The following is a 26,958-nucleotide window of genomic DNA, read 5'->3' as shown; positions in this document are numbered from 1 at the left end:
GTGATCCAGCAGCAACTTTGCTACGCATGTGGTTGAACTGTGCGCCATGAATTTACAGCAAGAAACACCCTAAACCTAAAGTGTGGATAAGTCTCCAAAATGTTGTTTGGAAAAGACGTGCCATGGCGGCGTTTGGAGGGCATGTCGTTTGGCATGTACTCTGCCGAAGAGATAAGGTGAGAGATATCATGTTAGCTTTTGGCTGTAATGCTAAACATGAGTTCAAAACAACATGCCTGCTAATGGCAGCATGCTATAACGTTTAAATTACACTCGCACTCAGCAAGCTAGGAGTCACTGTGTCTGTGTTCATAAAAGACGTTTCGTATTATTGTCTTGAGCCCCAAATCTGATTCTCTAACAGCATCTGTGACTGTAAAATAACGTTACCCTGTTTTTTGTCTTTCCTGACCGTGTGTTGTTTATTTCCAGTATACTTGGTAGAAATGATTCTCATCTTTTTGTGTAATAGTTTCTATTACTGAGCTGGGGTGAGATCTGGCTCACTTATGACACTAAACAGACTAATACTAAATGTTGGTGACATAGATATAGCTACCATCCACTGCATGACCAGAGTTGCCAAGAATCCAGTATAACTGTCAGAACAGTTGGTGGTAATAATAATAATAATGATAAAATAGTAATAATAGTAACAATCATGCACTTTTCTCATCTCTTGTGTAGGAAGTTGAGTGTGAAAACGATCACTAACTCCAGGTTCCTCGATGCTGTTGGGAATGTGGCCCCGAACAGCCTGTACGATCTGGCCCTTGGACCTGCAGATATCAAAGAGGTACATGTCTACAGGATCACATTACATACAATCTGTGTAATGTAAAATACAGTAATGACACATCTGTAACAAGCCATAAATCAGTCTGATGCTGACTTCAGCCTCTGTTTGTAAAGTTTATGATTGTGAGTTTTAAGTTTCAGCAAATATCTTTTTCATGTTGTTGTGTGTTATTGTTTTTTACCAGGCGTGTTCAACCTGCTGTCAGGACTTCAACAACTGTCCGGGACACCTGGGACATGTTGAACTGCCTCTACCTGTATACAACCCACTGTTTTTTGATGTAAGCCTGTCCACAAATACATCGCACAACCATGCATACTATAAATGCAGTACACACATGTTTACAACTCACTATCACCGGTAGTGCAGCAACTAATGATTATTTTCATTATCGATTAAGTTGTCGATGATTTTTTAGTTTAGTTAATATTAATCCATTAGTCCATTAATTGTCAGAAAATGTTGAAAGATGTTGACCAATTTTTTCTAAAGCCCAAGATAACGTCCTCAAATATCATGTGTTGTTCAACAGCCAAAGATATTCAGTTTACTGTCATAGAGAACAAAAGAAAACTAGAAAATATTCACATTTGAAAAGCTGAAATCAGAAATTTTGACTTCTCTTTCCTTAAAAAAATTACTCCGAACTATTTATCAATTATGAAAATATTTGACAATTAATTTAATTGTAGACAGTTAAACTGACTAATAGGAGGAGGTGTCCAGCCGAGGGTCCAATTAATAAATCGGTATTAACATTTAAGCCATTTTTTAAAACTTGTTCCAATGAACCTGCTTCTATGATTTTTAAAAACATTATCCTGTTCTCTTATCTCCTCTTGCGGTTCTCCTTCATCAGAAACTGTACCTATTGATGCGTGGTTCCTGTCTGGCGTGTCACATGTTAACGTGTCCCCGAGCTGCCATGCACCTGCTGCTGAACCAGCTGAAGTTAGTGGACCATGGAGCCATGCAGGAGGTCTACCTGATAGAACAAGTTCTCAGCCAGGTGGGTTTATACTGGCTGTGGAAACTAATTATGGCAGCAGTGCATAGACTTCAGCACAGTTCGTACCAAAAGAAAGCAGCCATGATCTATAACGATACTCATCTGTTAGTGTGTTGGAGAAAATTGTGATGTAAATATTTTAGGTTTTGTGTGGATATGTTGAATAGTTTTTTATATTGTCTTTCATCTAACTGTAGGTTGCTCTACTAACTAATGTACCTTTATGATGTTTTGTAATCATACAGAGTAGATCAACAGTTCGAGTTCTGCTTTATTAATTTGTTTGTGTGTGTGTGTGTGTGTGTGTTAGTACCTAGAAGAGAATCCCAAAGCCACCGGAGATGAGATCCAGCAGGCGCTTAAGGAGTTTACAGATTCGATACTTGGAGTAAACGCTGAAGGTTTAGAAAGCATCAAACCGGTGAGTACACAAAAAGATATGAGGACACATGCTACTGAATCACAATCATACACACACTTATAATCATGTGATATACAATCATTTCAACCGCACCATGCATCCTGTCTAATAGAGACACACTTGCCTAATTATGTGTTTGTGTGTGTTTCTTCAGATTAAACACCTTGTTGAAAAGAAAAGCAGTCTGATAAATGACTTCTGGAGGATCCACATGAAAACTAGGAAGTGCCCCTACTGCGGGTAAAAATGAGGATGCATTGGACTGAATTCTCATTAAATGCCGGTTTAAAATACAAGCAAATGCTTAGAGAGGTATATAGTGTATATACAGTGCTGTATACCAACTGTGGTGGTTTTATGTTGTGTGTGCAGGAGTGGCAGGTTCACAGTGCGTCGGGAACATAACAGTAAGCTGATTGTCACAATGCCATCAGGAGCACAGACCACTGGCAACACTGATGGTTAGTAATATTTTATTTTAAGACATTTGATTATGTTTTGTACACATGCTATTTATTATTGTACCAACAGTTAAGTGGGCTAAAGAAGACAGAGATTAGAAACATTGTTAACTTCTATGAGGAGGAGGTGATTTGTGGGAAGAGCTTATTTGTTTATTAGTGTGTAACCTGTAACTCTGCACCAACATGGTGCTCATTGTACACTCTGGGCAAATACTAATGTTACATACAGTATGTTCATACAGTGAATGGATGTTTCCTGGCTTTTGTCTTCTTGTAGATGATCTGATGGCTGGTAAGAGAGTCTACCTGACAGCTAGTACAGCTCGAGAACACACCAGCAAACTGTGGGAGCAAGAAGGTAAAAATGAATTATTAATTCATTTCATACAAGGACAGAAGATGTGATGTGTCAGATTTAGCTACTACTTTCCATCTGCAGTCCCTGAGCCCACTGACACAAACACTAATACAACTCATGTAATTACAACAAATACAACGTCGACATTTTTTTATAGAAATTGTTAAATTCAATCATAGATCCGAACATTAATTGAAAATTTAAATCGTTAAATTTGATTGATCTAAATGAGTTTATGTAGTCTTTATAGTTTTTCCGTTATTAATGTAAAATCTAATGTGGTATACACTGAATGCCAAGTATGCACATGTGTAGAGCACCTTCATAAACGGACCACATAGTGTCTTATTCAAACAAATAAAGATAAAACCTGTGATGCACTAGTCCACAGTCAGCAGTTAGAAATATTGCAGCCTTGTCAAATTCAGTGCTTCCTCCTCAGTGGATGCCACTGGCCAAAATGGCTGCCACAGTGAAGGTGTAGTTCATGGGCCCCATGGTGCTCTAACATGGCCACTGGGGATAAATATGTACTACACACAACCACAAACATTTAGTAAGATTAACTGAACCAGTGAAGAGTACTATTACTCTGCATCAGACACCACTAATGTTGATTAATCCTGGAGAGTGGTCATCACTGAGTCCTTGGAACTTCAACATCTGAATGTTCACTGACACCTGGTGCAGTCTGTCTGTCTTTTTTTTGTATGTTTTGTTTTAGCTCTATGTCTTACTGTGGAGTTGTGAGGTCGAGGTGGCAGCATCATTTGCTTTCTACCACTGTGCATGATGGTATTTTAAAGTTAATTCACATAAATTGAGCCTGCCTACCTTCCAATAATGAATCAGGAGCAGTATTGTTGGAAGTGGGGCTGCAACCGCCCCGTTTTCTACTCCTCTTGGCTTGGACTTAAAGGTCACATAATCAGGACTAAGCACTTCAGCTTTGCCAGAGCAATTTTTTCCGTTTACAGTAATGCAACCTTTGACAGACTATCAAAAAAGCAAAAGAAAGTTTGTTCTGCAGTCCCTGGGCCCATTGACACAAACACAAATACAAGTCATGTAATTACATCAAATACAAGTTCGACATTTTGTTATACAAATTATTAAATTCAATCATAGATCCAAACATTAATTGAAAATGTTAGTCATTACACCCAACACTTGAACGTATGAATAATGTTTCTTGTTTTTTATTATTAAACGTGTTGTATATTAAAATTAATTTTTTTTTTGTGGATACAAAGTGGCAGAATAGCAAAAACAGCCAAAATCTCATTCAGTCTTGGCTGTTTGGAGGAATTGTTTTCAAAATCCCACAAATACCTCCTCTTTCTCTCCCAGCTTTCTTCTTGAGGTGCCTCTTCTCTGGGCTGGACGAGGCGACGGTGTCAGAGGAGGAAGAGGAAGGGTTCAACCCAGACCTCTTCTTCCTGGATCTGCTGGTGGTCCCACCTTGCAGGTACAGAGTGATGGAACAAACTTATATACTGTACATTGAACCACTGGTACAATGATTGTACAAACAAAGTGTGTTCAAGCTCCAAAGACTCAGAATTAAATCTCTGCTTAATATACCTAGTTTATATACAGTAGGAGATATCAAAAATATATTTATCTTGGCATAAGTTGATTATAGTTCTTTATCACGTCTTTCCTTCTTTCCCTGTCAGGTATCGTCCAATCAATCGGCTGGGTGACCAGATGTTTACAAACGGTCAGACAGTCAACATGCAGGCTGTCATGAAGGACTGTGGAATCATAAGGAAACTTCTGGCTCTCATAGCAGGGGAGAAAACTGCTCAGGAGGAAGAGGTAACATGAAATGTGTGCCCAGCAGGTGTTAACGTGTCTGTTCTCAGAGTTTTTCTCCATACCTCTTTTTTTTTTATATTCATGTATAATAAGGTGTAGCTGCATATATCCAGTGAAACGTGTTTATTTTTGTGATACAGGGCATGTCAACCTGTCCTCTCTTGTCCCTCTCAGGCTTCTGAACAGGTAGACCAGACGTTTCTGTCAGGGATCCCTGGGGTGACATTAACAGATAAACTGTACAACATCTGGATCCGACTACAGACTCATGTTAACATCGTCTTTGACAGTGACATGGACAAAATGATGACAGAGAAATACCCTGGAATCAGACAGGTATCATGTACACAGATACTGCACTCTAATAAGTCTTCCTTTTGCTTTTTGTTCGCAGATAAAAACAATCCAGTGTCCTAATTGTCACCTCTCCCCTTCCAGATCCTAGAGAAGAAGGACGGACTGTTCCGTAAACACATGATGGGAAAACGCGTGGACTACGCTGCGCGATCTGTCATCTGTCCAGACATGTACATCGGGACCAACGAGATAGGAATACCTATGGTACATCTGACTGTGTTTCAGATTAATCTCTCCCTTAAAGACAGAGTACCAAGCTTATTGAAAAAGGGAAAATGTGAATGATATTAATGTCTCCTCCACGCTCGTGCAGGTGTTTGCCACCAAGCTGACCTACCCCCAGCCTGTCACTCCATGGAACGTGAAGGAGCTCCGTCAGGCCGTTCTCAATGGGCCAAACGTGCACCCCGGTGCTTCCATGGTGATAAACGAGGACGGCAGGAGAACCATCCTTTCACCTACCAACCCTACACAGAGAGAAGCTGTTGCCAAGCAACTGCTGACACCCTGTCCTGGACCACATAAGATGCCCATGAAGATAGTAAGTCAGACTGACACAGACTCAAACCCGTGTACCACCTGCAGCATGAATTAACCTTCTGTTGTCCTCCTGTCTGTCCAGGTGAATCGTCACATAAAGAACGGAGACGTTATGTTATTGAACAGACAGCCAACTCTGCACAGACCCTCCATACAAGCCCACTGTGCACGCATCTTACCAGGAGAGAAGGTACCATCTGACTTGTGCAGGCTACTTTAGTCATTGTAATGTATTATAGAAGCAATGTGTCCAACGAATTGTCCTTTGTCTGAATTGGACGTCACAGGTACTGAGGCTCCACTATGCCAACTGTAAGGCATACAATGCTGACTTTGACGGGGATGAAATGAACGCACACTTCCCGCAAAGTGAGCTGGCCAGAGCAGAGGCCTACACGCTAGTCAGCACTGACCAGCAGTACCTCGTCCCCAAGGTGGGTTCACACACACAAGAAGATGATTCTCAGAGTGTAACAAAGGCTGTCACAGCCCTCCTCTCTCAGGCAGTGATGGCAGCAAACACCTGAGTGTGTTTCTGAAGTTTGAGACAGTGTGACTCTCTCAACACAACTAAATACAGAGTTTCTATCTGGGCTGGGTTGGAACTGATGATTAGTAAAACATGCAACCTGGGCTGGTTAATGGTGGTGGCGATTTGTTGTATGCTAATTGACATCATGCCTATTTAATTGGTAAACTATTGATCAAATTGCAAAATAGAGCTGTTTATTATTTTAAATTAATTACTTTTTGACTAATAAAAAGTGATCCACAAGGTTCCCCTTTCACAGTTCAGCACACATGTGAACTGTGGATTTGTTTAACAGTCTGTACAGTCGAGAGACTGCTGGGAGGAAATTGGCACCGAAGTGAGTTAAAGCAATGGCCTGTTCTGGCTAAATGAACTGTCTTTATAGTTTTTCCATTATTAATGTAAAATCTAATGTGGTATACACTGAATGCCCTGTATGCACATGTGTATAGCACCTTCATAAACGAACCACATAGTGTCTTATTCAAACGAATAAAGGTAAAACCTGTGATGCACTAGTCCACAGTCAGCAGGTAGAAATATTGCAGCCTTGTCAAATTCAGTGCTTCCTGCTCAGTGGATGCCACTGGCCAAAATGGCTGCCACAGTGAAGGTGTAGTTCATGGGCCCCATGGTGCTCTAACATGGCCACTGGGGATAAATATGTACTACACACAACCACAAACATTTAGTAAGATTAACTGAACCAGTGAAGACTATTACTCTGCATCAGACACCACTAATGTTGATTAATCCTGGAGAGTGGTCATCACTGGTGCTGTCTGTCTGTCTTTTTAGTTTGTTTTGTTTTAGCTCTATGTCTTTCTGTAGAGTTGTGAGGAGGAGGTGGCAGCATCATTTGCTTTCTACCACTGTGTAATGAGAGGGTATTTTAAAGTTGATTCACATAAATTGAGCCTGCCTACCTTCCAATAATGAATCTTGCAAACAGGAATGGTATCGTTGGAAGTGGGGCTGCAACCGCCCCGTCTTCTACTCTTCTTGGCTTGGACTTAAAGGTCACATAATCAGGACAAACTGCTATCAAAATAAAGACAGCACTTCAGCTTTGCCAGAGCAGTTTTATCTGTTTACAGTAAATAATGTAACAAAGTCCAAAATACATTACCTGGAGATTTAAAAAAGTTGATGCGTATGTAAGGATATGACACCTTTGGCCAACAGGTGGGGTCGTTCGCCCACTGTAATTTAACAACTGAGTCTCGAATATTTGATAATTAAGTTTTTATTTAAACACTGGACATCTTGAAGGCTGTTTTCTATGGGTAAATGTTCCTTACTTTTAGTGTTTTAGATAATAAATAGTTACATGTGAAAGTTACATGTGAAGTTACATTTTTTCTCTCTATCTTCAGGACGGTAAACCTTTAGCAGGCCTGATCCAGGACCACATGGTATCGGGTACGAGGATGACGATAAGAGGCTGTTTCTTCACCAGAGTCCAGTACATTGAGTTGGTGTACAGAGGACTCACTGACAAACCAGGCAGAGTTAAACTGTTGCCGCCAGCCATTCTCAAACCACAGCAGCTTTGGACAGGAAAGCAGGTAATTTGAACCTCTAACTCTGTTTCAGTAGAAACTCTTCAGCTTTTGTCTTGTCCTACAAACCAGAAAAACACAACTGTGTCTAAAGTAACTTAATACCTCTGCAAGCTCAATTGTGTCATGAATGTGTTGTTTCCTGTAGGTGGTGTCTACACTCCTGCTGAATGTAATCCCACAAAATGCTGTGCCTCTTAACCTGGTTGGCAAATCGAAAATCCCCAGTAAAGCATGGATTCAAGTCCCACCAAGAGCTGCTCCAGGCTACAAACCTGATAGCATGTGTGACTCACAGGTACACTCACACACACACACACACACACACACACACACTCATCACTCCAAATCAACACGTGTTGACACTGATACAGTTTGAAACGAACTCTGTGTTATTGTGTTTTCCATATTGAAACTCGCCATATTGAAGAATTAAAAATTGGCCGATACAGTATCTGATCCTTTGATGTTTTTTTAATGTATTTGATTCTCAGGTGTTGATCCGTGAGGGAGAGCTGTTGGTGGGGGTTCTGGACAAAGCTCACTACGGCTCCTCAGCCTATGGTCTGGTCCACTGCTGCTATGAGCTGTACGGTGGTCAGACCAGTGGCAAACTGCTCAGCTGTCTGGCTCGACTCTTCACTGCTTACCTGCAGCTGTACAGAGGCTTTACTCTGGGTGAGAAGAAGCCAGATACAGTAAACCAAACCCACACGCCAGGCTATTTGTTGCCTGTCTGACTTATTACATTGTCACTGGTTTGTGTTTGTCAGATTTTGTGTATAATAGAAGCCAGAAGAGGGGTATTGTGTTTAAACTTGTGTTTGTGTCCAGGTGTGGAAGACATCCTGGTGAAACCAGGCGCCAACAGGCGGAGGAAGAAAATCATTCAAGAATCCCTGAAGATTGGCACCAGAGTAAGTTATAGCACCAGCTTGTTCTGGGGAGATGAACTCTCTTCATAAAAGGCCGTTGTAACACACCAGTCCACAGTCAGCACTTGTGAATATTGCAGCCTTGTCAAATTCAGTGCTTCCTCCTCAGTGGATGCCACTGGCCAAAATGGCTGCAACAGTGAAGTTGTAGTTCATGGGCCCCATGGTGCTCTAACATGGCCACTGGGGATAAATATGTACTACACACAAAACCAAACATTTAGTGAACTATTAGTACTATACTCTGCATGTGCCACAAATACTGTTGATAATCCTCGGGAGCGTTCATCACTGAGTCTTTGGGACTTCTTCAGTCAACAACTGCATGTTCACCGGGTGCAGTGTTTATAGCTACATTTTAGTCTTCTTAGTGGATTTGCCGGCATCCATGGCTGTTTGTCTTTATTTGAACAGCCATATGGGTGGTGCCAGAGTCTGAATTTTTGGCTTTAATAACAACCTTAAGTCATCTGGCTGTTCAACTGCTAAATGCTCCATTGTTTTCATGAGCTAGCAAGCCTGTGCAAGAATTGTACAGTGGCTTTTTAGCTGCCTGCTGCGGCCAAAAACTACACTTTTGAGAGTGGTGACAGTGAACCAAATCTGTAAAATTGTGGCAGGAAAGCTAAACAATGAGCTGAAACTCACTGTAAAGCTCAGAAAAGCCAAGTGAAGCTGCAGATTTAAGTGATAACTCACTGTAGGTTCATCCCTACGTGTGATCCCTTTTACACTGTCACATTGTTTTCACATTGTCATTCATATAAAAATATCAGTCGTAGCCACTTTCAATGAAATACATCTTGGTGAAAATGACGGGTGGTGTTATTTCGTATGAAAAGCATATTTTTCCTTTTTCGTTTCTAAGGCGCTCCAGGCCGCCTTCAACCTGCCCTCCAATGTGGATCAAGATGAGGCTCAGAGTCGCTGGCAGGACGCTCACCTCAACCCAGACCAGAGAGACTTCAGCATGGCCGACCACAAGTTCAAAGAAGTGGCCAACCAAGTGAACAATGACATTAACAAGGTAACTGCCATTACAGTTAGCAATCCCACCACCAAATGATGACTGATGCACTAACTCTGATTACTCCCACTGGCAGACACAATACTATCATGGTGAAAAGAAAAGGAAACAGGAAGTATTTTATTTTCTCTTTCTCATGTGATCAAGAACTTTTTAAGGAACTCAGGAACATTACCTGTGTTCAGCTTAGCTCCTGTACGATAGTTCCAGGTGTAAAGATGTTATTGCTCTGGGGGTATTACTTTAAATAACCATCAAACATTCATGTCTCCTTTTTGTTCATGCTTTATCAATTCAAACAGTATTTAAACAAAACAACGCAACATGTCTGTGTTGTTTCCTCGTGTACAAATTTAGTTTGAGTGGGTACACAGATGTGCACAGAAATTTCAGGGGTCAGGGCAAAAAACGGGGCACACACCCACAAATTCAATATTCCCACCTCCATGTTGCGATGTTATGACATGTTCAAACACTTTATTCCTTGAAGAAACTACAAATTTAATTTTTTAACAAAGTTCATTCATTGTACATTCGTTTAGACCAGTTCAGTTGCTTTTGATCTCTGGTTTCTTCCAGAAAGGAAAATTAGGGTTGATGCAGGTGAATGGCATTCAGATTACAACTATATACAAGAACATTGTTGAAGTGATATTTTTGACATTTCTACTGTCTGTAGAAAACAGTATGTGTTTGATACAACCAAGCATAACATTCAAGATGGCATTCATTTCTGACAGATGTGTGGGCAAAACCGTCAAATCATGGCTGGAAACTAACACACCTGACTTTGCTTTCACCGAAACCTGCTTATTGTGAAAGCAAAGCAATACTTGGAATAGTACCAAAATTGCACAAAGTCACTGATATGCAGGACAAATACACCCAGTTGAGCCACTTCACCAGGCAATGCCAAGTTCAGGTTAGATGAAAAAAATCCCCGCCGGCAGAGAAGGCCTGTCAAATGACGAATGAATATTGCAAGGAGTGGCGGAGTAGCTGTGTTGTCAGTATGTGTCTATTATTTTGTTGATACTGGTGCACCTCTCCCTCATTATGTCAGTCAAAAATAATAATAATAGCCCAATACAACTAACACTAGCCAAGATGACACTGAAGACAAAAGGTCCCCTAAGGGATCTTTCTGTCTACGTGCCTACAGCGTCATCCTTTAATTTATCATCGTTCACTGATTTTAAGATGTGGTGCAAAGGAGCAATGTCCAAAATAGACTTTATAGTTCCTGTTTGAGTCTGGCAGTTTTGTTGCATATCATTTCTGTTAGCTTTCTGCTGCACTTTATCCAACAAATGGACAAAATGTTCCAAAATGCAGAATTTTTAAAAGGAGTGTGTCATGTGTGTTCGTAGGTGTGCATGCCTGTAGGACTCCACACCTCTTTCCCAGACAACAACCTCCAGCTGATGGTCCAATCGGGAGCCAAGGGATCTACTGTAAACACCATGCAGGTACCCCCCAACCACCACCACCAGAAACACAAACACACTCACCTTAAATGTATCCTCACATCATTCTGTACTATTTTTTATTATTCAGTAAAACTTCATGAACTTACCTGTGTGCCTGTGTGTTTTCCAGATTTCGTGTCTACTAGGTCAGATCGAGTTGGAGGGCCGTAGGCCTCCACTGATGCCTTCTGGGAAATCCTTGCCTTGCTTCCAGCCATACGACCCTGCACCCAGTGCTGGGGGCTTCGTTTCAGGAAGGTTTCTCACGGGCATCAAACCACAGGTACGTGAAGAGAGCGTGGAAGTGTTGTGTAGAGGACTCATTTTTGTCAACTGGGATGCCAAATGGCTCACATGAAAGCACTCTTCTTTTTATGGGTAACCCTGCTGTGACTTTGTGAGTTTAGCTCTACAAACATTTATGGAGAGTCTTGTTGCTTCATGATACATGACTATTCTTGTAATTCTGTTGTGTGCAGGAGTTTTTCTTCCATTGTATGGCTGGCAGAGAGGGACTGGTTGACACAGCTGTGAAAACATCGAGATCAGGATACCTGCAGAGGTAACGTAAACCCTACAGCTTTATAATTTGGAAAAGGCTGCAGACGTCTTTAAATTGTGGTCACATGAGTGTGCAAAGGTAATATGTTCACATCTGGTGTGATTCAAAGGGTTCCTACGCAGTATGGAAAAATATTGTATTTGATTTTAGTCGATTCAAGTCCTGGATAAGAGAGAATAGAAAAGTATTTGAGTTTTTGCAGATTGTTGCTCCTATTCTGTTCTTTAAAATATAAAATTCAGAATTTTAAAAATAAAGTGATCATATGAGCAGAGTGTTTTTTATGGCGTTTGGAGCAGATGGCTAGAACAGATTAAAACTTTTACTGCTGTGTAAGAGAGCATGGGTCAGAACGGCTTGATGCTCTCAGAAGCAAGGTCAAGGAGTATGATGCTGTCTCTCAGAGCTTTTTTTATGACTGCATGTCACTGCCTGCAAACAGTTCTGCCCCAAGTGCTTTATAACTTTACATTATCTGGACATCCGCAACCAAATTAAAAAGAAAATGCGGCAATACCTTTTTAAATACATGTATACATAGCAACACACTTGACAATATATAAAGCTTGTCTGGGTATTCATGAGTTATGCAGGAATGTAGTTATTAGAAAAATAAACAAACAATCTTCCCTCTAAAATACAGATATTAAAAAAACAGTTACAGGTAAATTATATACAGGAAGGTCAAAAAGCTTCTTTGTAGGAATATGGATTGAATGACCATTCTGAATTCTGAATATAAAACTTGGTTGGCTCAGTGCAAATTTTTCTATGCGCCACAGTGCCTTGCTACAATCTTTTGCGATTATTTGGAATCGTAATCACATACATAGTCATAATGCAACATGCATTTTAACGGTTGAATTTTAAACCTTTTATTTACATAAAACTGTAATAATTTGTTTAATGTCGAATATGGTCTAAACGTGTAAGAACCCTGGATTCATGTTTCCAGTCTCTTTTAGAAGCACTGAGAAACAGAAAAGCATACAGATATTTACTTCCCTGCACATGTCTGCACAGGCCCAGCTGAAGTAGTTCCTTTCATATCTTGTACATGAGAGTAGTGAAATGGCAGTGAGTCAACAGCTTCCCTGATACAAGCAAAGGAGACTGTTATATGAGCTGTGGTCACCACATCGATATTCAAATCACAGGTATTAACGCGCTCACACTATTCAACAGTCAGCTGGTTCCAGCAGAACTGTTGAATTGTTCTGGGTATTTGTCAAACTGAGATCACAGATGTCTTTGTTCTAGGTGGGAGTTTCCAAACCAACCTTGATGTATTTTTTTTTTAGCATGACTCAACTGTAAACCCACTCCAGGATGTATTATCAGTTGCTGCTTAAACAGACAGTTTAGAGGATCCTTTTTGTAAGATTTGAAAGGGAAACGTCCCACATGGCTTTTGCAAAGGAGAAATTTATAAATTGGCCATGATGTGAACTAACGCAAAAACCACTCCAGAGTGAAGAAACTCATCTTAGACTGCATTACGCCCTCCTTATACCTGTATTCATCTTCTCTCCGTCTCCTCTCTGCAGATGTGTCATAAAGCATTTGGAGGGGTTGGTAGTGCAGTACGATCTGACGGTGAGGGACAGCGATGGATCTGTGGTCCAGTTCCTGTACGGTGAAGATGGCCTGGATATCCCCAAGACTCCGTTCCTCCAGCCAAGACAGTTCCCCTTCATAGAGGACAACTATGAGGTAAAGGAGAACAAAACGCAATGATGGTGTGAACGTGTCATGAATCATTACATGCACGTAAAGAGTGCTGTTGGAAACATTAGACAAGAAAATGGTCTGAATGCAGTTTGCACATATAAACATACTTTTTATCTCAATGTCTTCCTGATGGGTCGATCTGTTTTTGCTTCATTGAGAACACCTTGATGAGCGCACATATGTTATTAAAACAAACAATGAGAGGGTCAATGCTGGGTCACTTAGCATCCGATTAGCTGTGGTTAAGAAGAAGTTCAGCTAAAGCAAGAAGTAGAACAGAGGTTTATATCACAGTGGTGTGCTAAATTGGATGTGATTACTGCTGCAAAGCAATCACACACTCAGCTGAAGAGCAGCAAAACCAGATTTATGATGTTTGGTGAGCCCAACCCAACACAGGTGATTCAGAGGAATGTTGCTGAATAATGCAAGCTTCCACATTTCTGATTTTACACTTGATTTGATGGTAGCTTTTTAGTTTTGGTTTGATTTTGTGGATAAACATGTTGACAAACAAGTTTTGGCCCCACAGTACGTATAATTTGGGACTAATTAATTACTTATATTCCCTTATAATATTGGTAAATTAGCACCACAGATATACAGACAACTATCCTCCGATTACTTTGATACTGAAGAAATCAAAATAAAAAATATAGACCTCTTTAAGTCATATAATCTCTGTAGCCTGTAACAGGGACTTAAAATTAGGGCTGTAGCTATCGATTCTTTTTGGAATCGATTAATCTAGCACTTTATCGATCGATTAATCGATTAATCGTATATATATATATATTTTTTTTTTTTTGCATTTTTAAACAACCAAAACAAATAATGCATGACGAAAATGATGTGGCTGTAAAATGATCAACCATTTGGCTTTTATTTCTTAAAAAAACAGAGGTATTTCTTACAACTCAAACATTTGGCTCCAAAACTTTATTGCAATTTACCCATTTAGTGCAAGTGCAAACAATTAAATAACAATACAGTTTCAACTTACTGTAAAACATGTATAACATGTAACACTATGAATCAATACAAACTTAAATAGCAACGGCCATTTTGCCTTAGTGTTGTCTTATACAACATTACAAAAAGGGATTGCACCTTCTAACCACCTACTAACAAATAATATATAATCTCTGGGATAGGCCTATTTGCTATGGTAACCTAGCAACCTATGTGTGTGCACGCATGCTGTGTTATATATAATTTTATGTTATACACAGCACCAAATCACAACAGAAGTCATTTAAGGTCACTTTTCCTATAGAACCGGTCCGGACCGTGTTCGTTTAATTAATAATTTCTTCATCGTCGCGCATCTACAATTCTCCTCCGCTCTGTTTTACGAAGGGAGGAGCTCCGGACCGACGTAAACAAACACACGTGCACACACACTTACAGACAGACAGAGAGAGAGAACATGTCACGTCGGTCTCAACTGTCTGTAAAGCAGATATCATATCTACGTTTTTTAAACGCGCACAAACTGATTCTGCTCTGGCATGTCATCTCGAGCCTTCGCAGTTCTCCGTCGTGGTGGCGGATACGCAATGCAATCCCCCCCGGGCTGCTGGAGAACCAGCGTGAGGACGTGAGTTTAGAGGACCAATCACAGCCCTTGCCGTCTCCGTTTCCCCTCGACGGAGTGACGGACACTTAAAAAATCTTTCATGCGACCCGGAGAGGCTCTCCGTCAGGCTCTCCGACGATGGCTCTCTGTGTCCGTGTACGGCACTTTACGCAGTAGTAACAACGGTCCGTGTGGAACATTCAAGATCCCTGCGCGTCATAGGAATTTAACGACGCTTCGAGGCAGAGTTTTTGCCTCGACCAATTTTTGTAATCGAGTAACTCGAGTAACTCGATGAATCGTTACAGCCCTACTTAAAATACATATTACACATTTTCGATACATTGCACAGTTGCATTGGTTTGACATAAATGTTCATGAATTGTAAAAGATTAGCATTTTTGTACACTGAATTCTGTGACTTCAAAAAATTCTTGCAACCTGCAGTTGCAGTTATCATTATCTGACTAATGATATCTGCAACCGCGGGTTAAGTGACACAGTAACCGCAGTTTCAACCACAGGTCCTGACAATGGCAATGTGATGTATCAAAATACATTTCTTTGTTCCAGTCAACAGAGGGTTAACCTGATTTGACTTATACTGCAGCTAAGCTACTGGCTCCTTGAGGACTACTCCCCAGTAAATTAGTATTTAAAAAGACTGCAGCCTTGTCAAATTCAGTGCTTCCTCCTCCGTGGATGCCACTGGCCAAAATGGCTGCCACAGTGAAGGTGTAGTTCATGGGCCCCATGGTGCTCTAACATGGCCACTGGGGATAAATATGTACTACACACAAACATTAAGTGGGATGAGCTGCACTATTGCACTGACTAATACTAATCTGAGGTTCAATAATATAAATGTTTATTATGGAATATTTTCCTTCACATTTTATAAAATATGCATATTATCTATCTTGTCTATACTTATATAAAAAATCTTGATACTACTCTCACAGCTGTGCGTCAAGTACAGAGGATTGAGTACGGTGACTATTAGCTTAGCGTAGCATAAAGACTGGAAGCAGCAGGAAGTGATTAGCCTTACTCTCACCAACGCTAAAAAATACTCCAAAGAGCACATCTGAAGCTCACTAATTTAAATCTACAAATTGATGTTTTTACACTTGGTTTGTGTAAGGATTAAACAAACCAGACGATTAGTCTGCGTTAGAGGTGTTAGCGGGTGTATTTTTGAACCTTGAACGGAGCTGCGCTAGCTGTTCTCCGCTGCTTCAAGTCTTTATGTTGTGCTAGGCTAACGGTATCCGGCCTATAGCGCCACGCTAAACACAAAGACAAGAGAGTGATACTGATTTTTTTCAAGTGTATTTCCAAAATCATCCAAAATGTTACATGCAATACATTTTGTATTACTAATTTGGCTTATCTGAATTTGCCCTTCTGTTGAGGCACATATTAGTGTTATATGATTTCTAAAATATTGTACTATATGTACTGTTATATATTACAATTTTTCATTTTAAATTCAGAGCTTTGTGTAAATAAATAATTGAAATTCTGTTTGTGTAGTTCTGTGTGTTTATAGTGGTGCGCACTCAAACTTCCTTCCTGACAATGTTGTTTGTTTTTGATTAAACGGCTCACCCAAGTTCACACAGTGGAGTCTTTTCTATCAGCACAAAGCAGAGCAACTCTGTTTGAATAGTGTCTGTGTCTCCACTGTTTGAATAAGAGATGGATTACGACACATGTTCTAACACATTTGGTAGAAAATGAACCTGAACAGAAAAAAAACAGCTGTGTGTTTCCTCATTCCTGTTAGGTTATCAAGAGGTCCCAGGGTCTGGACAAGGTTTTGGCACGTTTGGACCCTCAGACTGCCAATCAACACTTTGCAGCCATCCAGCGCTGGAGAGCAAAGAGAGAGGTGGCATGTCCACGGAAAGGTAGATAGCAAAGTTTGACTGTGCAGTAAGGCACAGGCATGTCTGTCCGATTCATAATCAGATTTTTAGATGTATATTTAAGCTGTTGAAAATGTGTTTGTTATATTTTTGTCATCACAATTCCCACAACAATTAACCCAAGTCACATTCTGTCTCTAGCTTCTCTGGCTATAAGTGTTGTTGAAAATAACCAGCTAAGCAGGCAGTGACAGCCCAGTGAAGTGTTAAATATGACTTGAAACAAACTGCTCTATGAATCCATACTGCTGTAATTATGACCGCAAAAAGTAGTATGAAACCTTTTGTGGCTCCAGAGGAAGCTGCTGTAATCTAAGAAATTGCCTCCAGTGATGTCACTCAGTGGTCAAGTTGCATCTGTCTCGATTTTAATAATTTGTTGTTAAACTGTTCATAATGAGTCCGGTAGTGCTATAGGAGTGCAATGCTAGACCAGTGGCCTGCTTTTCAAAACCCTCTGCCTACATTACCCACAATGCAAACGTATTCTTCAGTAGGAGGTCGATAATTTGATCCAGAATCCTGGAAATTGACAGTGAAGTCTTGTATGCTACATTTGTCATGTAATGTTTGTGTCTTAATCTGTGTCAGGAGCGTTCTTGCTGTTTTCCCAAAAGAAGCTGGCCAAACTGAACCAGACTGAACAAAGTACAGACCCAGATGTTTATGGCAGAAATGCAGCCATGCAGCAGGTATATACAGACAACCACCAGAAAATTTAAAATGTATAAAAGATTAGTCAGGTTTGCTGGCACACTTTGTTCCTCAAGCCTAACCCAGTTGGACTGAACTTCAAAAATCTGCTCCCTCCCCAGGTCGTACAGCAGTGGCACTCTCTGGATGAGTCCAGCAGATCTAAATACAGCAAGAAGTCCTCCCGCTGCCCCGAGCCCTCTCTGAGCTTGTTCAGGCCAGACGTCTGCTTCGGATCAGTGTCTGAAAACTTTCACAGCATCACAGATAAATACCTGCAGGACAGAGGCAGGCTGAGAGAGGACAGTCTGGACGCCAACAGGTACTGAATGTCAGAGTTCTGCGAGACATATCTAGAGCACACAATGAATGACATTTCATAAGACGAGTATGATCCTCAGGAAGGGAGTATGGTCAAGGGGTCAAAGGATGTTGAAACCATACGACTTTTATAACAAAAAAAGGAAGTACAGCCAACTCCAGTGCTTCCAAATTTAGAAATTACAGACCAGGCTTCAGGCTTTTATTTAATCTGACTGCAACTTGTTCATAGTGACGGCACTTTTAATCGACAGTGAAAGCACAAGATAAACAAACATTACATTTAAAATTTCACCAACTTAGATTTGTATTAAGACATTGAATTAACATTATGTTTACTTCAACATACAAGTTTTCAACACATAACATTGTTAGGACGTAATGAGTTTTGTTTGTAGTTAGCACCTACAGTACATTACTTCCGACATATTATGGAAATGGAAGAACATTTTATTAATGATTGTTGATTAAGGAATTAACCTGAAAACCTTAAAAAAAAAAAAAAAAAAAAGTCTTCAGTTTTGTCTTTTTGTGATTTAAAATGAGCCCCATGTCTCTCTGTGTCTTTAGCCTCCGCCAGCTGTTGCACTATAAGTGGCAGCGGTCACTGTGTGATCCAGGTGAAGCAGTAGGTCTGCTGGCAGCTCAGTCCATAGGCGAGCCCTCCACACAGATGACCCTCAACACCTTCCACTTTGCTGGCAGAGGAGAGATGAACGTCACTTTGGGAATCCCTCGGTAATGTCGCCTCTACACCTAACACATTATTTCCCTTTGCTGGACATATGATCACATTATCACGACATATACACCCTTAGAAAGTTTTATAAATGTCTAAATTGAAGTGGCTTTTTTTAGACGTAGTTCAACCTTTGTGTCCTTTACACAGCTCAAATATTGTACAAAGTTACTGTCAGGATCGATTCAAACATGGACCACGTTTTTTAACCCATCAGTTCTTTTTGTCTTCCTTTTTCCGCTAGCATAAGCTAGCCATGTGAAATGGAGCTTTAACAGTGTTACAATGTGCAAAATGTGACATTTTTCTTCTCTTTGTGGTGTTTGAGGTTATGGTAAATGTTTAACTCACTTAGCCCTTTTGTGCCACGCTGCTGTCTTGAATTTCCTCCTTGCTTTTGTTTTGACTTACGCACTTTTCCTCTCTGAGGAACAGGGAGTGGGCAAGAGCTTCAAAGGACTCTGTTGAAATAATGTGTTGAAATCAGAAGTAGTTTCAAGTCTAAATGTGCTTTATTTTGCTGCTTCTTTTAGTAGTTTTCAACAAAGCAAATATGCAAATCTATTTTCTGTATAGAGTATAAAATCTCGCTATTTTATAGACATTGTATAATGCACCTAAACAATCCAGTCTAAACAACAAATAAAGAAATTAATTTATGTAAAATAAAAATGAAAGTGTTCCCAAATGATCATTTATGTCTTCCTCAACCACAGCAAAGGATTATGAAAAGAAAGGGTGTAGGTGGAAATGAAGTGCAGAGTTCTTACTAGACTTACCACAGTCTTTGTAAGAAAGGAACAACATGAAGCTCCTTGGTAGCCGAGCGGTTACAGCAGATGACACATAACCACAACTGTCTTGATCTTGAAGAAGGCCTGCGGGCCAAAACATCATCTAACTTAAAACCGCATATGGAGCCAGATTGTGCTTTTTTTGTTTGTTTGTTTTACTTTTCTGTCTGCTGTCAGTGATCAGCACCTCAGTAAAGCCATTGGTGACCTTTCTATGACATAACCGTTATGTCACTAGTTCACCTCCACCTTTGTTTCATGTCATGCCACATGGCTCTCCCCACATATCCTGTCAGCCTCTTCACTGTCATAATCTCCAATACAGATTAAAACATCCCAAAAAAATGTTTGATTCAATTAAAAGAGCAGCTGAAAGTCTCTCACAAACTGAAACCAAATAAAAGGAGAAAGTACATGCTGCACATAGCACAAACGGGCACGGGCTTGTCAAACGTTTGGTGTAGAAAATGTGTGTGTTAAAGTTTAATGTCTAGAAGTTAGTGCCTACAAGTTTGTTTCCCCATTTCAGCCGCTTACACTCAACTCTTACAACTCTCTTCAACAGCCAAATGAGAAGTTAGAAGCAGAAGTTTTGGTATGAGTGTGTGCGGGCTCAGTCTGATTTGTGACTGTCATGACTGACTAGCGTTCTTTTACAAAATACCCGTCCTGAAACTCTTTTCCTACATCAAAACATCTTACTTTTGTCTACTTACTCTTCCCTGATTCATGCTCCCATGCCCTCCATTGGACTGTACCACAATGTCCCACTCTCTCTGTATTTGCTGTCTGTCTCACAGACTGAGGGAGATCCTGATGGTGGCCGGCTCCAACATCAAAACTCCCATGATGAGCGTTCCAGTGCTCAACAACAAGAAAGCCTTGAAGAGAGCAAAGACGCTCCGTAAGAAACTCACCAGAGTCTGTCTTGCTGAGGTAACGATCAGGTTCTCACGTGTCTTTATGTCTATAAATATCTTCTGCTTTTTCTTCTTCCGTTCTTTTTGCTTGACTCATCTTCCCTTGTCTTTGATTTTCTTTGAGTGTGTTATTTAGTTGTTTGTTTTATAGGATTTCAGTGGTACGAAATTGACGTTTATCATTCCATGCATATTTGCTCATCTACGGTATTGAATTGTATACCAAAAATGAACTTTGAACCAAAAAACCCTCTGGGGGCGCTCCGGTAGCTTGGTTGGTAGAGCGTGTGTCCCATATAGAGAGGCTTCGCCCTCGCTGCAGCGGCCCAGGGTTCAAGTCTGACCTGCGGCCCTTTGTTGCGTGTCATTCCCTCTCATCCCATCTCCTGTCATCTCTCGAGGCTGTCCTATAAATAGAGCCATGAAAAGGCCAAAAAATACCTTAAAAACCCTTCTGTTTGAAGTCCTTTAACAGTCATTGTAACTGATAACTGATTAGTATATCATAATAAAACTAGTTGTTTAATTCATTATACTGTGACATGACATAAAATGAAAAGATTATCAAACATGAAAATGGTATTATACCTTAACCCTAACCCTACTTGTTCATGTCTTTTCCATCTTATGACTTATTTCTTTTATTTTCACTTTGTGTTTCAACTGTGCTTGTAATGTGTTTGCTTAACTCATTAAAAACTAGAACTCACCACAACACTGTGTATGTGTGTGTGTGTGTGTGTGTGTTTGGGTGTGAGCAGGTGCTGCAGAAGGTGGATGTGGTAGAGACTTTGCGGATCGAAAATCAAAGGGTGCGGACATTCAAAGTCACCTTCAACTTCCTGCCTCCTGACCGTTACAGTGATGATAAGCTGCTAACACCCCACCAGATCCTCCACTTCATGGAAACAAGGTGTGTGTGAATCTCTGTCAGTCTCTGTGTGTATGTGAGGGCCTGTACAGGAATGCATTAGGAAATATCCTGATTTTAACCTCTGATCTTCTCTGTTTTACACTTTGTTTGGTTGTATGTCCTCCAGATTTTTCCGTCTCCTCCTTGAAGCCATCAAGAAGCGCAGTGCCAAGCTGGCTTCCATTGCCGTGGAAACAAGGAAGGCCACCTTCAAGGACCATGATGGCGATGGGACAGCTGACACAGCAGGGGTCTGTGTTTTCATTTCAGTCGTCCTTATAGGATTCTTAGGATAATTGTTGTCGCTCATCTTTAAACTTTTCTTTCCTTGAATACCAAAAAAATCTGAAATATCTTTGTCGTGTTGTCATTCCTCAGTTGGGTGACGGGGAGGGAGAAGAGGATCGAGAGATTGTTGACGACCAGGCCAACGAAGGAGACGCTGATGCTTCAGATGCCAAGCGAAAAGACAAACAGGAAGAGGAGGTATGAAAAAGGATAAAATACTTTGCATTACAGAGAAACGTGTGTGTTTCAGCTGAATCCCTCTCTGGGTGGACTAGCAACTGACAATGCTCTCATCCATGCACTTCATAATGTCATTGTAGAAATTTAACAAGAGTAAATGTTAAATCTAAATGTAAAAAATAAAATCCTAACTGAAGCAAATATAAAATGGTTAATGTCCATCTCTGCTTTCCTCTGCAGGTGGACTATGAAAGTGAGGAGGAGGACGGAGGTGATGATGGCGAGGATAAAGAAGATCAGGGGGAGGAAGAGGAAGAGGCGGTAGAGAAAGCAGAGGATACTCTGGAGGAGACCCAGCCAGAGTCTGCAGGGCTGGGAAAGCAAAAGAAGAAGAAAAGGGCAAAGAGAGCAGAAGAAGAAGAAACCTTGAATCAGATGAGAGTGAACTCCGTTCTTCAGTCCAACTCGGCGATAGAGAGATATTGCTACGATGTCGAGCATGAACTCTGGTGTGAGGTGAGTTTTTATGTGTTACACAAGCAGATTGAAAATGTTTTTATATGACTTTCTTGAACTTCCATTTTCAGATTTTAGGTTGGACTTCAAGAAAAAGGCAGGCTATATTTCATCTTTTTATTATTTGCAAAATGAACTCTGAAGGGAACAAAGCCAACAATGAGTGGTTGACGTTGTCAGGCTCACCTGTCCGCTACAGACCTCATTCGTTGTACATTACCTGTCACACAAACACACACACAGGAAGATAGAGGGAGAGTAAGAGCTAGTTAACAAAGCACAACAGAGGGATCTGAGTGAAAATACAGCAGAAACAGCAGGCCATGAGACCAATATGCTGTACAACCAGGTAGGGCCAAGGCAAACTTGACATACAGAACACCCAAAACATTTTTCTGAAACTAAAGTCAGTCTAACCAAATCACACCAGTTTGAGTCAGAACACAGCTGATCAAAAGTCGATCAAAGTATCCTACTTAGATAAAGTAAATGCTACACGAAAAAGTTAATGTTAATAAAACATCAGAGAGAAAAACCAGAGCAAGGCCACTCAACAGGGACAAAGTAAACATGGTGACTCATGTTAAAGGTGTGCTGCTGTGCCGGTTCTAGGTTTGAACAGTCAGGCTCACTGTACCTGACATTTTGTTAGAAACAAACATTTAACTGCATCACAGGAAACACATTTTTACATCCTTTTAGTCAAAGAAACAATCTCATATGAGGTAATCATAAGGTCCTTCTGCATAAACAAGGGATATTTAAACGGTGGGCACCTCATCTCCCCGTGAGTCTTTAGTCTGGATTCCATAGTGGTTCCACACATTTGAATTAAAAGTATAATATGTATTAATTCTGCATTAAGATGTCTAAAAGGACCCAACCTTTGTTATATATTCTGTTGAGTTGTGTACTTACAATATCCCAACGAACAATGTTTAAACACACAGTTTAGTTTTGTGAGTGAAACAATGGGCATGCTGAGACTTCAGCCATGTTTTGATAGGTAAGATTTTTGCACAACTGGAAATATGTGGGCTGTCCCTACTGGCATTTCAAAATAAATCAGGAAATGTGTATAGGACTGTATGTTATTGAGCTAGAAAGATTTTTCAAGTCACTGATGCAAGGATATTCACAATTATCCCAATTCATAATTGAAATTGTGTTGTTTTTTTCCCTGACCCGTGATTAAATCTTATTTCCTCCCATCCCTAATTGTAAATGTTAAAGTTCAGTTCTGATTGACTGTATTTTACTTTCTTGTGTAATGGTTCATTTGACATGTTTGCAGAAGCATGCAGTCTGTAACAATCTTGATAGCTAAGGTTAGTTCACCCAGCTAGATTAACGGCTCAAACAGACAATACAACACAATTTTATTGGTTGCAATGTGCACTGTATGCATTCGATTGGTGTGACGTTGTCCTCTTTAGGGACGGTCATCTAATGTGGAGGCACAATAGCCCCTTTGACACCCTACTTCCACTGCCACCGGTGTAGCCACAGTCTTGCCTAGCTTATATGTCTGTACCAATCACCCACAGTTAAAGCTATTTAAAACACATATAAGTAGTATTCTGATTACAAAGAAAAGCCATTTCATTAAAATATTGTGACTTTGTTCATTTAACCTCCTCACTGAGCTCAAGCCTGTTTTGTACTGCAGTTGTTGTAACATGCATTTGTCACTGTAACCGTGACCACAGTTCGACAACGAAACACATGTGATGTAATGCTGCAACGTGCCTGTTGTCCCACAGAGATATGAATCACCTCACACTCTCTCACTCTGTCACACATACACAACACTATACAATACAAGAGTTTTCCACACCTCTTCTTCTTTAAATGTGTGTGGCACTCATAGACAGTTTATCTTTTTTTAATTGGTTACACAAGTTCAATGATCGTATCTAAGCCATACTGTTGCTGTCCTCACCTATGTTTCCATACTGGTTCATCAATTTAAAAATGACTCAACAAACACCTGTGTCAGGCGTTACACATTTTGTTAATGGCCACATACCAGCCAATCAAAATTGATCTCATTTGTATCCTCTTTGTAGGTAGATATGCTGGTTTTAAACCAAACAAACTGCAGCTTTAAGATGTCTTCAGTGTTAGACCTCCTCATTGGATGTTTAAACCTTGATCCCTTTATCTTCATAGGTTGACCTGGTGTTGCCGGTTAGCAAGGTGCACTTCGACCTTACTTCAGTCCTGTCCACGCTGGCCCAGAACGCCGTCATCATGGAGACCAAAGGCTTGACTCGCTGCCTGCTCAGCGAAACCACGGCAAAGACCGGAGAGAAAGAGACCGTTCTCAACACAGAGGGCATCAACATGCACGAAATGTTCAAGCACAGTGATGTACGTGAGCGGTTGTGTTTTAGAATGCAACACATTTTTGGTTACGGTTTACACGTCTCATTTTAAACATGAGACCACACTGTGGTCTTAAGGACAGATTGCCCAAAGAAGTATAATGAAATGTACCATGTTTATTCCAAAAAAGGTGCAGTTTCTGAAGAATTATGTAGATAGTTGATAGATGAATTGTTGAGAAGTAGGACTAGGACTGATAAGTGTAGCGTGTCCATTTTGTCCTTAATATTTCTAACCTGTACTGCACATAAACCATACGACACCCTTTAGAAATGACCAGTAATTATGTCATATAATCTTATCAACACAGCCCGGTGGCTTGTGTTTGCTTTACTGACTGCAGATAACAATGTGTGTTGATTGTTGCTGCTCCAAGTATTTAATCTGTATATGGTGAGGATTTTAAACATTTATTGACAGAAACCACACATGCCTGTGTCATTAGTGACCAATCAAAACAAGAGATTTCTCCAGGACAGTATTTATAAGTCAAAATTTTGATTTAAGATGCCTCTAAGTTACATGTGGCACAGAGGCTCCAAATTAAATCTATATCCAATATCTGGAAGACATCATAGATGGTTGCTGGTATTAAGGAGATAAGTTTCAATTTACTATTTGTTATAATATTTTAGATATAGTTTCCACAAATACACTTTGTGGTGTTATATTACCAGTCCAACGCTTTGAAATCATCCAATAATTCACCTTATGATCTATAATCACATCATGGCACGGATACGGAACAACCGTTTCACAAATCTGATAAATGATTAACTGTTTCTGATATGTGACTTCCTCTTGCGTGCCTATTCAAATCTCATGCAAATCTTTGCGGTGGATTCAAGTAAAGAGAACAATTCATTTTTCTCTCCAGATTTTGGACATCAACAGACTGTACTCCAACGAGGTCCACGCCATGGCTAAGACCTATGGGATTGAAGTGGCTCTGAAAGTCATAGAGAAGGAGATCAAAGACGTCTTTGCTGTCTATGGTGACTAACACACACACACACACACACACACACACACACACACACACACACACACACACACACTTGAACACAGTAAAGACATCAGATACCAGACCACAAGGCACTCAGGTTTCATCTGTACTTCTCTGCCTGCCTCTAGGTATCGAGGTGGACCCCAGACATCTGTCACTGGTAGCAGATTACATGTGTTTTGAAGGTGTGTATAAGCCATTAAACCGACACGCCATCCGGTCCAACTCCTCCCCTCTGCAGCAGATGACGTTTGAGACCAGCTACAAATTCCTCAAACAGGCGACCATGCTGGGTGAGTAACAGACGATAATAATGATAATGCAGAGAAAAAAAATATGCGAAACAATCTCTAAATAATATGTAAAAACTACAGTTGCTTTAAACTATCTTGTATTCCTTGAGGTTTCATGACAGTGTCTCACTGATGTGGATTTTAAGTTGTCTCCTTTAGCCTTCAGTGAACCCTGCCCTTGTCTTGAAGTCTGAAGTCTGTTTTTCCTTTTTTTTCAGGGTCACATGACGAGCTGGTGTCACCCTCAGCCTGCCTGGTGGTGGGGAAGGTGGTCAAAGGTGGGACAGGACTGTTTGAACTGAAGCAGCCTCTGCAGTAGGAGAGGAAATGCTGCAGTCAGTAGTCGGACTTGTTGGATGAGGCATGCTGTAAAAAGTTATCTCACGTGAGCTGATAAAATGTCAGAGCTGGAATGGATTCACTTTCACTTCTATGAGATGACGTGTACCTTTTCTGACACATGAATAAGAATGACTTGTTTTGTCTCAGTCGTACTTTATATGGTTGATGTGACAAATGCTCACAAATTTGTTGTTTGATCAGATTGTTCCTGAATTAACTGATTTAAAAGCGACTGATGGCCTCTATTAGAAATGAATGAAATCACTGAGCAGTCCCTGTATCATACTTTAAAAGGATGCATTGTGTGTGTTTACTGCAGAACAACTATTTTTTTGTCTTTTGTATTTAATAATGAAAATAAAGTAAGAATATAAAACAAAAATGTTCTTGTTGTTGTTGATGTTTGGTGCAATAAACCTGTTAAGAGTGAGCACATTGGTTTTATGATCTTCTCGTGTCAGATGTTTG

The 26,958-nt window shown here is 40.4% G+C and overlaps 1 protein-coding gene across 1 annotated transcript; it reads left to right on the top strand.

Annotated features, from left to right (window-relative positions):
* Nucleotides 1–20: 20 nt before the first annotated feature.
* Nucleotides 21–26,921, top strand: polr1a (RNA polymerase I subunit A). The gene is made up of 37 exons (XM_084352265.1): nucleotides 21–176; nucleotides 688–796; nucleotides 984–1,079; nucleotides 1,659–1,808; nucleotides 2,119–2,229; nucleotides 2,384–2,469; nucleotides 2,602–2,690; nucleotides 2,971–3,051; nucleotides 4,402–4,519; nucleotides 4,731–4,872; nucleotides 5,047–5,208; nucleotides 5,311–5,433; nucleotides 5,543–5,770; nucleotides 5,852–5,959; nucleotides 6,057–6,203; nucleotides 7,678–7,869; nucleotides 8,012–8,161; nucleotides 8,358–8,541; nucleotides 8,698–8,780; nucleotides 9,667–9,825; nucleotides 11,196–11,294; nucleotides 11,425–11,577; nucleotides 11,774–11,856; nucleotides 13,404–13,569; nucleotides 16,956–17,079; nucleotides 17,689–17,789; nucleotides 17,913–18,112; nucleotides 18,682–18,849; nucleotides 20,445–20,580; nucleotides 21,326–21,477; nucleotides 21,605–21,728; nucleotides 21,856–21,963; nucleotides 22,186–22,461; nucleotides 24,634–24,834; nucleotides 25,727–25,844; nucleotides 25,984–26,148; nucleotides 26,367–26,921. Exons 1-37 carry the CDS (start codon nucleotides 100–102, stop codon nucleotides 26,465–26,467), a joined length of 5,070 nt encoding a protein of 1,689 aa, XP_084208391.1. The 5' UTR covers nucleotides 21–99; the 3' UTR covers nucleotides 26,468–26,921.
* Nucleotides 26,922–26,958: the final 37 nt, after the last annotated feature.

Source organism: Pagrus pagrus, assembly GCF_965226575.1.
Source record: "Pagrus pagrus genome assembly, chromosome: 5".
NCBI classification, from domain to species: domain Eukaryota; kingdom Metazoa; phylum Chordata; class Actinopteri; order Spariformes; family Sparidae; genus Pagrus; species Pagrus pagrus.
This window is presented reverse-complemented; position numbering and strand designations above follow the sequence as displayed.